A 16,044-nucleotide genomic window follows, 5' to 3' on the forward strand; every position below is an offset into this window, starting at 1 on the left:
GCGGCCGCGGTGTTTCCTCACGTGTGCGGCCCCGGGGCCGGGCCTGGGGCGGGAGCGGGACCGGAGGAGCGGGACCCGGGAGCCGGGCGGGCGGGATGCGGCGGGCGGGATGTGCCGGGCGGTCGCTAGGAGGCACACCGACATCAAAAACCCCGCCGGCAGCGGACTTGAACCTGGCCGGTCCTTTGCGCCCGCAGCGCGGCCCAGGCTGGGGGGGAGGGAGGGCGCGCCGCCGGCCCCTTCCCTTCCTCTCGTTTCCCTGCCGGCCCCTCTCCCCTCGCCTTTGTTCTTCTTTTCGGCCGCTGCCGGCAGCGCGCCCGCCGCAGCTGCCCCCGGCCAGAACTCCCCGCAGCCCCCCGCGCCCCCCCGGCCGGCCGGACTCATTTTTATTTCAAATCGTTCTTATTTTTGGTGGGGGTGGGTGGCAACTTTTGCTCGGAGTTTGGCCCCGCTCGGCTCCCTTCCCCCGGGCCCCCCGGTGCCGCCGCGCTTCGCCCCCAGCTTCGGGCCACGAGCTCCGGCCGCACTTGGAGCAAAGTTGGCACGAGGCAACCACCTTTCCCCCCCCACAGCCCTGAAGCTCTCCTTTTTACGCTCCTGAGCCGGGCCGAGCCGAACCGGCCTCGGTCCGTCTGCGCGCCGCTCCCCTTCTCGCCTTTCTCGGGCAGGCGAAAATCAGCGCGGGTCCCCGCAGCCGGCGGGGGGAGATCGCGGTGCCTGGGGACGGGGAAGAAGGAGGGAGCAGGAGGGCGAGGAGGAGCGGAGAGACATGTCCATGGCAGAGCAATTTGCATTAAAAACAGGGACGAGTGATTAGGTGCCTAGGCAGGGAATTCAGCGTGCACAAAAACTAAAGGACGAACCCGGCAGCTCGGGGTATACCAGGTGAATTGTGGATTCGGGCTTTCTTTGGAGACCTGTTTTGTTGTTTGTTGGGTTTTTTTTCCTCCTTTTTTTTTCTGAGAGAGTACTAAGAACACGGCCGTGTTCTGCTGGCTCTGCCCAGTGTTGTGTGAGGAGTGCGGTGCCAGCCGTATTTCATACATTACTATATAATTCTCGTTAATTAGCAATAATTTACATTAAGAGCATAGAAAATGTTGAGGTTACGGGTTTTATATCTGTACATTTGATCATCTTGTTATTTTCAAGAACTTTGCCTCCTATAAAATTAATTAGGTGAAATGTGGAGGTGTAATCAGCAACCTCTGAATTACCACTTCATTTCCTGGGTTTGATTGTAAATCAGCCCCGGCAGAGAAGACTTTAGCAAAGTCTATTGTTGTTTAGCACTACTTTTAACTGTCTGGTGTCTCAGCACAACGTTTCCTTCCCCTGCTAAATAACACTGAGGCTTCAGAAATAAATCAGGCCGAGGGAAAACCTTGTAATTGAGGAATGGCTGCAGAGTTCCTCGCTGAGTGAGCTGCAGAGGGAACGCTGTTTATTTTGTGTGTTCCGCTGTGCACTTTTGGTGAGGTAGAAGTTGGATTTACAGCTCAGCCGCAATACCTTTGTCTCTGCTCTGCTCAGCGAGCTCCGGGAGGAATTAGCCCTGTGCTGCTTTGCTCCCTCTGTCCAAAGACAGGGGATGGCTGGGGAGAAAAATGGCATTCAGCAATCCTGCAGCCCATCCCGCTGCCCTCGGGTGCCAGGAATGCAGCCGCTTGCTCTCCGCGTGGGGAGGGAAAGCAGGTGATTGAGACATTGCTTTTGTCACTCTGAATGTAACCTTCATCCTCCCGTGGTTGACCTTCTGTTAAATGAGAAGTGGTACCAGAGGCAAGAGCTGCTGGGCTGCATCCCCGTGCCCTACTTGGAGCCGAGGTACGGGTGGCTGCCTGCTCTCTCTATATGATTTCATGCAGCACAACTGGGAGCTACTCTAGATCTTCCTCCCCAGTATTCAGCCTAGGCAGGGCTGAAATAAATTTGACCTGAGTTCACACGATTTTTGCACTTTATCAAAATCAGTTCCAATATCATGCAGCCAAATTAAAATCTATTTTTTGATTCTCTGTGGCTTTAAGTTCATTAAACGTGAAATTGGCAGCTAGCTAAAGAAGGTCAGACCCATTAACTGTTTAGGAGTTGCGTTCCGTCTCGCCCATGTTACCTGGTAGCGACTGGCGGTGCTCTGCGCCTGCAGCACGCTCTCCTTTCTGCCGTTCCCATTAGCACGTGCAGTGCTGCACAGGCTGGGGAATAGCACTGTGCTGCTCTGTTTTGTTTCGGCAAGCCTACAGTGGTGGGGGCTGTACACGGCGCTGGGGGCTGTACGCTGTACACGCTGTACACGCAGTGCTGAGCTATTGTCGTGCAAACTCAGGGAAAAAAAAAAAACAGGCAAAGAGAAAAAGAAAGACGAGTCTACCTTGTTAGAGCATCCTCTGATGATTATGTGGACAGAAATAGCCTCATAATGAAGCTTTTTGGAGCTCATTCAGAAAATTTGTCAACTTTGACAACATTAGCTGAGGTATTTCGATCTCACAGAAAGCACCTCTCTGCTGTTAAGAACGGTGGCATTTGCTTGGCCACACTGGTTGGTGTACGGTGAAAGGCCACCGGTACTAACACAGTGCAGAGAATTTAGGCATGCCTTTATTTCAGGATGAAAAAGGAAAAATTACTAATTGCCTCACGTCTTTGAGTGCTGTACCATGTCCTATGTGGTTGATATCTCTGGGTGGAATTGTTGGTGAATTTGGAATTTATTTGAACCTCGAGGAGCAGCTGGATAGCGAGAGGATCCTCCTCCCACCCCGCAGGAATTTTGACTGCACTTGATTTTTATCAGTTCCTTCTCTGCTGTTTCTTTATTTTCTCCCTCTTTTTCTTTCCATGAGCGGCTGCTGCTTTTTTCAGTGTGCAAATTATGAGCCACCAAAGTGGGCAGTGGCACACGGGCACACACGCACCTGCATGGGGAGAGCCCCATCTCTCTGCCTTCCCTCTGCTCCTGCTTGTAGTGCTTGTGCTGCCTGCATGTTGCACACACAGGGTGTGTGCTGGAACCTTTCCTCTGCATGCACACGTGTCATTCATGAGCAAAAATTTTACAAAGTGGGTCTGGCTCTGGGAAATACCCCCCTGTGTGTGTGTGTGCGCGCGTGCAATGCTTTCAGCCTTGAATTCATGTACATAAATAATACATCTGGTGATAAAGCACAGTATTCACTTGTTTTCCTAGCACCACCGCAGCTTTGCAGCACATTCTCATAGGCTGTTCATTTGATTTTACCAGTAAATCGTTAAATCGAGTCAGAAATCTGTCCTCATCCACAGGAGCAGATACAGTGGCAGGGTTCTACAGGCTGCGGCTGCTCCTGCACAGTGTGTTCTTGGTGGCCAGTGAATTTGATTCCTATTGCAGTGGTGATGGTTACGGGGCACTTCTTTGCTGGGGGTGAGGGGGCACACAGCAATGCTCATGGCTGGGAGCTTCCCGTTTGCCCCTGTGCCCGGTGCTCATTACCAGAGTTCTAATGTGTCTCTTTTGTTTCTCCAAACACAGCTGAACCTCTTGAAGCCATTCTCACCGACGATGAACCTGACCATAGCACGTTGGGAGCTCCAGAAGGGGACCACGACCTCCTCACCTGTGGCCAGTGTCAGATGAACTTCCCGCTGGGAGACATCTTGGTTTTTATAGAGCACAAACGGAAACAATGCAATGGCAGTCTCTGCTTAGAGAAGGCTGTGGATAAGCCACCCTCACCCTCACCAAGTGAGCTGAAAAAAGCATCCAATCCCGTGGAGGTTGGCATCCAGGTTACACCAGAGGATGATGATTGTTTGTCAACGTCATCGAGAGGAATTTGCCCGAAACAGGAACACATAGCAGGTAAATTAAAATGAGGAGAAGTGTTTGTGAGCTTATTTCTGTTCCAGTTGCGTGTCCGCGGTCTCACGCAGTGGAGTCTTGTGCCTGGCTGTGCTCCTGGTGGCTGCGCAGAGGCAGAGCGGCAGGCGTGTGTAGCGCAGCCCAGTGTGTCTGGCGGCACTGTGTGCAGCTGCACTCACATCGAGCTGTGCCGTAGTCGCCGTCGCGCTGCAGGAGGAGGTCTGGCCCTCTGCATGTGCAGGGAAGGAGCTGTTGAGCCGTGGGTAGAGCTGGCAGTGAAGGAGTTAAGTGAGCATCAGCCAGCCTAGGTTCCCATATTGGCTGTCAGCGTATGGACTGTAATTAAACACAGCCCCATGGCAAAGTGACACCACCGACCTTGACTTTAAGATGCCATTTTCGACTGGCCAGGCCAGAGTAGAGAGGGCAGTTGCTGAAGCGCACAGACATGCTTATTCGAAAAGTTTAAGGGCATGTTGGAAATTTCAAAAGGTTGGTTTGACAGGAAAGGCCGCTCTCTGCAGCCTGCCTCCTCAGCCAAATGATAAATGCCTCTCCGCGCTCACTCTTGTCTCTGATGGTGGTTTTGACAGATGTATCTTGATTTTGTTTGTGATTTACACAACCACATGTCATTCGGACAAATGTCCGAGGCCAGGTTCTGCTTTGTGCAACAATTGGCATGAAGCGTGTTTTTACAATAGGGTAAATAATTCCTTTTCTTAGCACATATATGTATATTTTAACCGGAGAGCCATTTGCTGTGCCAGTATTTTGTAAATAAGGTTAAATAATTCTGTATCCTCAGTTTGCCAGGGATGGATGTTGGGGGGCTTTTTCCGGAGTGGTGCAGTGTAGTGCCCATTTCCACGTGCTGACTGTGACACACAGCAAATGAACACGACAGGAGGCTGTGATTAATTGTGTGGGAGCCCGGTGGAAGGGATTTGTGGTCTTCCTAGAGCTGGAGCCATACTAAATCACCAAATATGGAGGAACGGCGATGTGATGTAACTCTGTATTTACATATTGAGCAGCTCTGCTTCAAAGACAGAATGCAGTATCTGTCAGGCAGGAATTAGGAGCAGTCCTCCGCGTGGTTCCAAATAGGCTGTTCAGGCTGTGAGCTGGGCCGTGGGCATGCTGGGGAACTCCTCAGCACAGGGCCTGGGGATGTAGCCAGTGCCCATCTGGTGTGGGACACGCGTGCTCATGATGCCCAGCAGCAGTGCCTGGGGTCAGCAGTGAGATGCAGGCTCAGGGCTGGGATAGCCATGGACTTAGGGCTGTGGTGTCTCTGCAGTGAGCCTTGGGTGCTTTCTAGCTTTGTATCTGCTTTTTTTCCCGTCTATCAGGAGATAACTGAGTTTACAGGTGTTTTTTTTTTTAAAAAAAAAAAAAGGTTAAAAAAAAGGTAGGAGGCTGCTTTTGGATGCATACTCAGGAATTGAGCAAGCTGATGTTCTCTGGTGAGAGACCAGAAGATGTGCATTTAGCAGCGATGTAAAAGCGCTCCCAGTCAGTTGTTCCTCTGACAGAGGTGCTGGAGGTGGGCTGTGGGTACAGGGCGTGCTTTGTCTGTGGGTTTGTTGTGTTCAGCAAGTCACCTTGAGTGAGTAATGGTTAAGGAGCAGACCATCTGCAGGAGCGAGCTCTGGGCCACTGAACGCGGAATGATGGCTGCTCCAGTGATGGCTGCTCCAACTGGCATGGATGCATTGCAGGCCTCCTGCTTCCAAGGATGGAGTGGTAACAGCACTCCAAGCAGCCTGTACACCCTGAGCACCCCATGGACCCTGTGCATCCATGCAGCCTTAGCACCCTGAGCACCTCGCGTACTCTATGCGACAGGGACGGTGTACACATGTGCGTACCTGGCTGCAGGCGGGTGAGCGCCGCTTTGATGTGATGTAAAATTGGGAGCAGTGCTGATCTGGCTCTGTAGCTGAAATGCCATAAATTTAACTGGGAATTAATAGGATCTGTTGTGTGAGTCCAACGAGGCAGCTTTCATCAATATGTATGTCAAACACTCAGCACCAGATAGCAGCAGGCTGTGATTTGCAGTGAGTGCTGCGGCTGGGGTTTAGCGATCCGGTCTCGTATTTTACAATAGGGGGAAATACTAACTGAAGTATCTAGAGATCAGTGAATGTAAAATTGCTGTTCACTTATTGAAAAGGCTGAAGAAATATTTATCGTCCACCCGTGTCAGGTTGTAGCGTTCCACTGGTTGGATGTATAAATCTGGGGGAATTAAGGAAGGCTGTTTGGGGTGAGGAGGGACCCAAAGTGCTGTGAGTCCTGTCAGAGCCCCTCTGCCAGTGCTGGTGAGTGCCAAGTGGCTGCATGAGGAAGAGGGAGGTCACTGGCAGTGCTGGCATCCTTTATTCTTGAGCAGCTTGTTCGATTCAAATATAATAATGGGGAAAAATAACATGTGAAATCCCTCTCATAATCAAAGGGAAAGCGGACATAATTTGGTACTGAATTCTGAATCAAGTGCATCTGATTATTGCTGTTCTCAGGAGATCATGTCTGTGTCAAGTCATTATGCCACAGAAATTTTTTGGATTGTTACTCGTAGCTGCCATTAGGATTCTGTATGTTGTAAATTGCAATTCCTTATTATTTTGTTTTGTTTCAAATAACAAAAATCATTGACGCCTGAGCAGAACAGTTAGCGTTGCATCTGGGCAATAAGATAAAAACATGAATTACATTCGTGGGGGAAAAAATGAAAGTGGAAGCATTTCAGAGTGAAATTCACTCTGCTTTCTCTGAATGTGAAGCAGTCAGATTGGCCTGTGCAGCTCCCTAAAGGAAAAACCACACGAGTGCTACCAGGGGCTTGTTGCTGGAACCGGCCCGTGTGCGAGCCCTATTGGTAATAAATAAGGCAGAGAAAGGTTGTGAACTGGCAGCTTGGCTGTTTTGTTAAAGTACAATGTCAGAGAAACTCTTTCTAAGACAAATTGTAAATAGAAGTGTCACAATGATTGCATGATTGAGCTGCAGAAGTGGCTTTCAATTGTTGGCATTGTCAGAAGACTTTTGAAAGCTTAATTAAATGTAGTGGCTTGTATGGCTGTGAAATTTACTTCTGGGGAAAAATGTAAAAAATATGGGGATGGAGTTGTTGGAACACTGCTCGTGTGGGGCTGGAGAAGTGCCTGTGGTTTGTTGGCCTTCCCCTGTGCCTCCTGGAAATAACGCTTTTTGAGGACACAAGCACGTGATGCCAACATTGTCCTTTGTACAATGTAAAGCTTGTGTTTGTTTTCTTATCCTCGTTGTTGTAGATGGCTAATGTAAAGATGAGTCTTTATTGGAAACAAATACTAGTTCACTCGAGTGAGGCAGGGTAAAAAGTTTCCCTCTGCTTCAGCATGATTGTTCCAGGGAAGTGGCAGAAGTGTTAATACCTTCCATCTCTTTTATTTTGTTTCCTGTCAGACAGATCTTGTGTAGAGGATCAGAAATATGTTTTGCATTCTTCCTCTCATTACATGTGATATTTAATTGTGAAGCTCCCCATGGGCTGAATTGTGTCTGTGGCCAGAGCTCTCATGGCCATGGAGGCAGGCTGCGGGTGGTAAGGGATGCACTGACATCATGTGCTGGGAGCTGGAGCAGGTTCAGCCCCATGGAGCTGGTCTGAGCAGTGCTAATGGAAAATGAAGCAGGGACCTGAGGAGGGCTCAATTAACCACCTTGTGATTAGCGTAGTAAGAGAACGTCTTTCGGAGACATCTCCATATTTTTGTAGTGCCTCACTTAAAGTAATGGCATGCACACAGTTTGGTATGTGCAACCCTCGGCACACAAGCTTGTTTTTTATTTAATTCAAACAATGAAGACAATTAAGGATGCTTGAGAGGCAGTGTCAGGCAATGGGAGCTCAGACTCTGGTTGTTTGTCTGCATGGATCCTCATTGCAGACAATTTTTTGGACAGAATTTCCTCCCAGCTTTGGCCCGTTTTTGTATCCAGAGCAGCAGCCCTGCAGTAAATGCCATTTAGCACCGAGCTGAACTGGCACAGTGCCATTCCAAGTGCAGGACCTGCTGGCTGAGTAGCACCGCTGTATCTCACTCCATGGAGCTGCCCAGCAGGTCTTGGCTTTGTGTGGCCATTGCCAGGATATTGCAGGATTTCACCAAGTATGCTGGGCACTGTAGGTTTCAGTGCATCAAGACTTACATTTGTACAGGTAATGTGGCCCCACAACCAGCTTGTTTTTTATCTTGACCTTAGAAGCGTACCAGGCTGGTCAGCGTCCCAGCAGCTCAAAGTGCAGCAGGTTTGGGCCTATTGTGGTTGATATCAGCACTTGTTCCATTGTGACTTAGCACATCCTTTTAACAAACAGCAGGCTCATAAATGTACTCACAAATGATCGCTGTAGTTAGGATGGGTTTTCCATTTCCTAATGAATTCCCACCAAGCGTGGGGTCCCGATCCCAAGTGCAGGTGCTTGGTACTGGCATCAAGGGGCACCAGCCAGTGCAGACCAAATCGAGAGGTACGGAGCTGAAACCCTAAATTGTCCTCTGGTGCTTCCCAGCAGTGTCAGTGTGTGGCACTGGGTCAATTTGCTTATCAGCTCTGCTGGACAGACCCACTGGCCATGTCTCCAACTATTGGAATTTGCACCTGGGGGACTTGGAGAGGGCAGAGCATGGAGCTGGGGGCTGTGTGGGGTGCGGTGCAGCAAGGATGGCCCTGTCCCAGTAGGGAACTGGTGCTCATCTCTGCATTGACATGGGAGCACGGCCATAGCACCTCGAGGCAGCTCTCAGGTGCGAGCTCAGATGAGCGTATGGAAATGTCCTGTCAGATGCAGCGCAGGAATATTAATGCTTTCTTGCCACCGTGCTATAATAAAGCCACACACAGCAAGCTTAATGTGCAGCCGGCCTGGGGAATTGTACGAAACTTAGGGAGTCTAGTGTGAATGACAGCAATGGAAAAAACATTGAATGTGCCACAGTTTGCATTCTTGTTTTGCTTTGATCTAAAGCAAAATGAAAATATCTGCTTCCTTCGTTCCTTCTTTCCTTCCCTCCTTCCTTCCTTTCTTCCTTCTTTCCTTCCTCATTTTGTATAGGTGCCCTTCCTCTGCAAAACTGCTTAGTAAATGAGGGAAGAAGGAGTGAAAATGAAGAACGTGGCACAGAGCGTGGTTGTTTGAAGCATGTTGGTGTCAGCCTGCCGGGGGAGTTTTATTATCCCAAGTACCAGCAAGCAACTTATACTTGAAATCATTTGTTTCCCTTTTCAGTCCCTTTTAGTATCAGGATGCGGCTGAAACAAAGAGTGCAGCCACCAAACACGGGTGGTCCCCGCTGCAGGTGTGGCCTGAGGCTGCGTGCCTGTAGCCCCTGTCCTCAGGGCCTGGGAGTTGCCCCTGCCAGGCGGTGTGTTCTACACTGTGGCTGTCGGAGGGCTTTTCGTAATGCCTTCTATTTGCTGAATCAACAGCTGTCAGGAGCAGTTGTAGGAAACCCACAAAACACACAAAGAAAAATGCATAACGCTTCCCAAAACAAAGCGCTTGAAACGGACTGCCAGAAAGCTGCTGAATTCCGAGTTTGCAAATGGGGCACCAAAGTGTTTCCTCTGCCCCCTCCCTTGAGACCTCTCGGCCCTGCTGCTGTGGCTCTGCTGGGATTATACCCGGGCTACCGCCGACCGGCACTGCCGGCCCATGTCGGATGGTGTCCAGTGGAGTCAGCCTGAGCCTCCATTGCTGTGTTTCGCAGTAAAATAGCTCAGACACCAAGATCCGAGAAAGAAGCAAAGCTCGGCAGCTGCAAAACCCCCAAGGAAATGAGGCTGTGCAATAGCTGTCAAGGAGGAGCCGTGCTCCAGGTAGGCGCTACCGGGGTTCCTGGGGCTGACCCCGCTGCTGTGCTCAGCAGGTGAAGGGCGGAGGGCTGCCTGGGGCTGTGGGTCTGGCAGCAACAGGGCCGTTCTGCCTGTGTCCTCCCAGCACCGTGCGTGAGTGCAGGGAAATACACCTACAGCATGATCCTAGTGCAGATAGGAAACCTCTGCCTAACTAGACAATGGAATTACTGCAGAACAACAAAGGCTTAGGGAAGAATCGTGCCTTCAGTGGTGTTGTTACTGTTGTTGTGGATATTATTGCTGTTATTACTACCACTAATACCTTTGTTAAATAAACAGACCTTACAGTTCCTCGCTCCTTAGGATAAAGTGAGGAGTTTAATTCTGAATTTATTGCTTGCATGTGTGATGTTGTAGGCAGCAAAATATGAAATGCAAAAATAAAACCGCCCCCTCTGAAAATTCACAGCAATTAATTTTTCCTGTGGTGTTAATCTGCTACACCATCACAGCTGGGTGTTTTTGGACATGGTGCGAGTGTCTGGGTGTGCTTGCTTGTCAGCCGCCAAGTTGGGTCTTTGGGAGCAGGAGAAGATGGGGCTGCATGCTTCTGCTCCTGGTAGGGCCGCAGCGGTGCTGCAGCACGGGCTGCAGGAGGGTGGCTGCAGCCCTTCCATGGCATGACGTTCATTCTCCTTTTGAGAACCAGTTCTTGTGCAAAGGGAAGTGGTGATCAGGAGACTCCGACTCCTGGAGGAGGTAAAGCACTGCTGCATTGAAAGGAGAGCAGTACCTCCTGACGCATTATTTGGAGGCCACATTATTTTGTAATAAACGATAAACCGTCCTGTGTTCAACGTGTGTTATGCTAGAAAAAAAATCAATAAGGAAAAATTAAATTCTGATAAAAATGCTCTTGGATCTCTGAAAACAACTGCTGTCCTTTTAACTAAAACATTCGAGGAGCTTCAAAGTGAATGTATTTCTTCTGATCTCGGAGCTGTGTGACTGGTACCAGGGAAAAAATATCTTATTCTACATACAAGTGGATTGCTTAACAAGTCGGCGCAGACACATACTTGTTTGTACAATGGAGATAAAAATTCCTGTATAAAAATAATTCAGCCGCTGACAGCAGGCATTATGCCGGGGCTGCCTCTTTGTGTTGGCCGGGGGTCAGGGACTGCGGCTCCCACTTTCTGCGCGGGGTGGGCTGTCACCGTCACTCGCCGGATGCTGGAAAGAAGTTAATTGCTTTATTTTAAGGGATATTCGCAGCCCAGGCATGCGCTTTTGCTGGTGTGATCCTGCCCCGCTAACGGCGAAAGGAGGACAAAACCCTCCTCGCGGCTGAAGGACGCAGGGTGGTGAGCTGACCCCCAGCTCCTGGTGAGGGCTGCCTGAGCCCCCCGAGCCTCCTGCCATGCTGTGGCTGCTCCTCTGTGCCACGCTCGGGCGTGCGGCTTCATTGTGCCTCCTTCCAGGGCGGAAAGTTTTTGGAATTAATGCCTCCGACTTGGGTGAAAATAATGTTTTTATAATGCGCTCGATGTTTACATGGAAGATGTGACTTGGGGGGAAAAAGGCTTTTTTTGGAGGGTGGCGGAAATCTTGTTAATCTGCTCTCAGAGAGCGGTGCACAATGCTGCCTATGAGCGAGTCTGTGCCGCTTTTGATAAATTACCGTGTTTAGAGATAGGTTCAGCTCCTAAGGGCTTAGTTTTATGAACAAAGTCCATAACAATGTTTTCTGCCTCTGTTTGTCTGCGGCCCCTTTGGCTTGACTCAGAGCCCCATGTTTAGTTTAAGCTTGGTCTGGAAGATCTAACAATTTTGCATTAAAAAATAAGGAAATCACAGGAAGAAAAACCCTTTTGCTTTTTGGATGAATCTGATAATTTGCTAAAGCTCATTTGAATTTTAAGCACTTCTTTAATCTTCAAAGGCTAAATTGCTTTATGAATATGCATGGTGTGGGCAGACTTTAGTTCATTACCTAGTTGTAAATTCTAATGACCATTAGGTCCTTGCAGTAATTGCGAATTGTTTTGCATTTTTGATTGGCCTATTAACATGTGCATTCGGCACACATCAGGCCAGCCTGTCAGGCTGCCGAAGGAGAAAAAAAAAAAGGTGAAAATTATTTTATAGCACCAAGATTCTTAGATTTCCAATCCTGGAAAATTGATGATGTAAAAAAAAAAAAATTAAAGCAGTGCTTTTTCTTCTCAAGATTGAAAGTTCACCAAGAGATTTGACATATTTAATTTACATGATGACTTTGCACTCCTTCATTAATGCAATTTGCATATGAAGCTGTTGTTAATCACTTTTGATCATGTTTTGTGTATTAGCTGCCTCAGTGGCTCTTCTCCCTCAGATGCTCCAGCAGAAAGCAGTAAAATGATGCATCTCCTTGCCAAGTTTCCTTTAGTGAATTGAGGAATTAGAAGTCTAACCTTGAGTAATTAAATATGTTTTATCAGTTCTCTTTTAATGTTAAGTACACTTTGTTGGAAGTGTAGAATGAAATTGTTCCCATTTGGGGGAGACATTCCTTTAAAAGAAATTCTGTATGGATATCTGCAAAATAATTATTGCTGGCAAGCTACTGTTGCTGGGCCAGGCGCAGGGACTGAGTGTTGGCATCCTCCTCACTGCGGGGCCGCATCCTGCTTTTGGCTGTGTGCTCTGGGCAAGGGAGCTGTGCTGGGCAGGGATGGCATCTCTCTCTCCCAACTGCATGCCGGGTGGTAGTGAGCAGTGGACAGTGAGCCCACGCTTCTCCTGCACCTCTGCATCCCTCACCTCTGTGTCCCGCGCTTCTGCATCCCACACCTTTCAGTCTTACACCTCCCTGTCCCCATCCTCACCCCTGTCCTGTCCTGCCAGGCCTGTTGCTTGCTATGGATGTGGGATTGGCCTCTGTGGGGCTGAAAGTGGGCTGCCTTTCCTGGCTGGTGCTCAGTGTGGGTTTGGGAGCTGATCATCAGTGCAGAAGATGAATGGAGAGAGAAGTGATACCTTGATTAAAGGGACTGCTTAATGAAAGCAAATAAATTTGGGGGGGGGGATGGGAGGGAATGACCATTGTGTAGGGAACATAAGTACAGTTTTAACCTCGGGGGAGACCTGGTGTTGCCCTTTGGTGACTTCCACCCATTCCATGCTAAAAGCACGGTTCAGTTCAAAGTTGTTAATATTCAGTTGGGAAACAGTATCCAGAACACAAATAAATTATTAAGTGCATGAACTTTTTCAGCAGTAAGATGAACTGATGGGGTCCATCTGTGAGATCCAGGGTCTTTTTATTTGTGTGTGTTGAACGATTCTGCCCTCTCCGACTTCATAGCCTTTGGTCTCTGGCCAAGTGCATGCATAATTGATTCCACACGCACTATCATTTTCTTGATGTAATTGCTTAGTAAGATATGATGAAATCTAATGGATAATTTACTATACAAAAATGACAAAAAAGTAAATGTCTGGCTGGGTGTGGGGTGGCACTGTGGTGAGGATGGAGGCAAAGCACCCTGACAGGTCGGTAGCCATGCTTGCGTTGCCTTGAGCTGTGCCACGTTGGCTTCTTCAGCTGCCAGAATGCAGCTCAGAAAGTTCTGTGCGAGGCAGGGGTCGGTATTTTTAGGAATCAGTGTGTCCTGGACCCCCTGCCCTGCTGTGCAGGTAGTGTTCACATGGTGCCTTGCCTGGCAGGAAGGCCTTCTGCTGGAGTAACATGCCAAATTGAATGCAGTACCTTGGGCTAGCCGGATGTATTTGTAGGTAGTTCAGAAATGTATAATTAGTGAATCCACACATAATTCCATAGGCATTCAGAAAAAAGTATTCCGGTTGAAAATATAGCATTGCATTTGTCTTGAGGAGATGATTTGTTAATTCCATTTCCTTTCTGCTCTGCTTCCCAATCCTGGGATGTTGTCTGTCCTTTGCTGTAATTTTTAAGCAGACATCGAGGTAATGTATAGACACAAAAATGTTTCCTTATTGGCTTCATACCTCGCCCCCACCATCGCTGTTTTCAATGTACTAAAAGATGAAAAAATGTCCAAGGCAAACCCACATAACTGCAGCAAACTGTTTCTGAGCAAGTCATAATAATGAACAACACATGATCTGAAACGCGATCAGCAAACATACACTTATGCCAAGGAATTTTTGCCATTCACATACCAAGGTTCTGTAAATCAGTAAACCGTGGTGGAGGAGCCTGTGTCCCAGCGAGGGGAGGACTGCGAGAGGGAGAAGGAGCAGAGCAGGAGGAGAAAGGACAGGAGCAAAGCAGAGCAGGAGCAGGATGGGCCAAGTGCTGCAGGCTTACTGTATGTACAGGGCACTGCGGGATGTTTTCTCACCCATGCCTTCCTGCACTCTCCCTATGGAACACCAAGCCTACCGGCAGGCCTTTACAGAACAGTTTGCAATAGCTTCTGATTTAAAAGCAGGCAAACCAGTAGCAGAGGAATGAGATTTCATTGCAACATTTTTCACGTGGTTTTCATCCCTCCTATCTTACACTGAACCAAAATGTAAATTATTTTCTGGTCCTAATTGGATTTAATTATTTCTTTAGGAGAGGCTGGGTGGGAGGGGGGTGGGAATGGCGCACAGCTGTCCTCGCAAAACAAAGGATCCAGAAAAACCTCACTTTCCCCGTGGTGCCTAATGAATGTGGGGAGGAACTGCTGGTGTGCACATGAGGGCTGAGACACCCCGGGCTGGGGGCAGGAGCTGGCAGGGCAGCTGTGTCCTAGCAAAAGGCTGCTAAAGGGGTTCCTTCAGAAACGGCCATTTCTGATTTCCTGTCAATTGGTTTTCATTAGCACCCCGGATTTTAGAGCACCAGAGGCCCTCTGTGACCTAAATCCTAATGGCTCAGCGTGACCTCCAGACCTGGCCCCAGTGCTGGGCTGCAGAGCTGGGCCGTTTGTGGCCCCTTGGCACTCGGGGTCTCACTGCACCCAGCAGAGGGGATGAGTGGGAAGCACAGGGATGTGCAGAATGTGTGCTGTAGTGCCACGCGGGTCGCTGATGTGATGCACACGTGGAACTCAAAGCGCTGAGTGAGCTGTAACGAATGTGACCACTAACGTAATTTATGGCGCGATTCATTACTAGTATTGGAGGGACTGTATTCTTATTTTGTCATTTACTGTTAAAATTAATACACTCCATGCTGGCCATAAAAGTGTATTTGCATTTAATTGCAAATCAGAATGAGTTAGTGGATGTGATTTATGCCAAACTCCTTCTTGGAGAGCCGTCCCCAGTGGGGAAGGGCAGGGGCTCAGGGCCAGTTACTCACTGGTTGCTGCAGGGAGGGGGCAGCCGGGGTCCCATTCCTTTCTTCAGCCCCGAGCTTGCTTTCAGCACAAAATACCTTTGCCAGGAGGGGCTTAGGCAAAGTGGTCAAGCACATCTGCTCCTGGGAAGGTAGCGAAGAAAGAGGTTAGTGGTAATAGGGCAGCAGCACAAAGGGAAAATTGTACGCTGGAAGCATTAGCCTCCTCCACGGCAGTGTGGCCAGACTGGTTTAGCAGACAGGATGATAGATGGCTTTGTCAAGGGTCCCAGGGTGTGCCCTGAACTTGAGGCACTTTGTTTATCTTGAATAGAAAGGGAAAAGCTCAGACATAATCGATGTCTCTTGGTGAGGAGGGAGGAAGAGGCAGAGGAGGGAGGAGGAGGCAGGGCCAGGCTGGCCATTAACAGATGAACTTGGCCCAGGCCCAGGTTTTGATGAGTGTCACAGCCCCGAGCCTTCTCAATGTATATATTTTTTCATATCTGCTGACTGTACATCAAATGCTCCCAGGTCTTTTGGCTGAAGGCAAGAAGAGGGTGAGACGCAGCTTCGTGTTTTCCCTCTGAACCAGTTGAGACCAGTCCCTTGGCCACGCACACAGGTTCTATCATCTTTCCTGGCTCGCTGTTGGGAAAAAAAGAGTTGTCGTGATGCCAGTAACCTGAGGGCCCAGGACAAAAAGGGTTGTGGTGTTCTGAGAGGCAAATGAGGCTCCGTGTGTGTGAGAGCAGGAGAGCTTTGCGTGTGCATGTGCTCACGTTTGTGTGTCTGGGAGATGGCTGAATTGCCCCAGGTTGAAAAAATTAAGCTGGGCCCCTCATGCACACTTCAGCTTGATGAGAAGGTGTTCGCCTGCCTTGCTGCGGTGTGTTGCCAAACCTTTCCTACTGCTGAATGTGTGACCACACTGACAGCTCCAGAACTCCATCTCCCTGCATTCTGTAGCCTGCAGCCCTCACCCCACTGCCTGGGGCTGCATTGGGGGCTGCTTCCTAATGCACTGGGCAGGGAGAAGAACAGG

The 16,044-nt window shown here is 49.1% G+C and overlaps 1 protein-coding gene across 8 annotated transcripts in view; it reads left to right on the plus strand.

Moving 5' to 3' along the window:
* Positions 1-16,044, plus strand: part of BCL11A (BAF chromatin remodeling complex subunit BCL11A) — a 59,103-nt gene that overhangs the window by 2,070 nt on the left and 40,989 nt on the right. For 6 of the 8 annotated variants that reach the window (XR_004306574.1, XM_015856772.2, XM_015856770.2 and 3 more), the window contains exon 2: positions 3,518-3,847. Coding sequence is in view for 7 of the 8 variants with exons in the window: in XM_015856772.2 (XP_015712258.1) it covers positions 3,518-3,847 (330 nt within the window). In the remaining variant the exon portion in view is untranslated. Of the gene's footprint in view, positions 1-581; positions 886-3,155; positions 3,410-3,517; positions 3,848-16,044 lie in introns of those variants that run through there. The other 2 variants (XM_015856771.2, XM_032443481.1) reach the window with 2 other exon arrangements.

The sequence above is a fragment of the Coturnix japonica genome, chromosome 3, assembly GCF_001577835.2.
Source record: "Coturnix japonica isolate 7356 chromosome 3, Coturnix japonica 2.1, whole genome shotgun sequence".
In the NCBI taxonomy this organism is placed as follows: domain Eukaryota; kingdom Metazoa; phylum Chordata; class Aves; order Galliformes; family Phasianidae; genus Coturnix; species Coturnix japonica.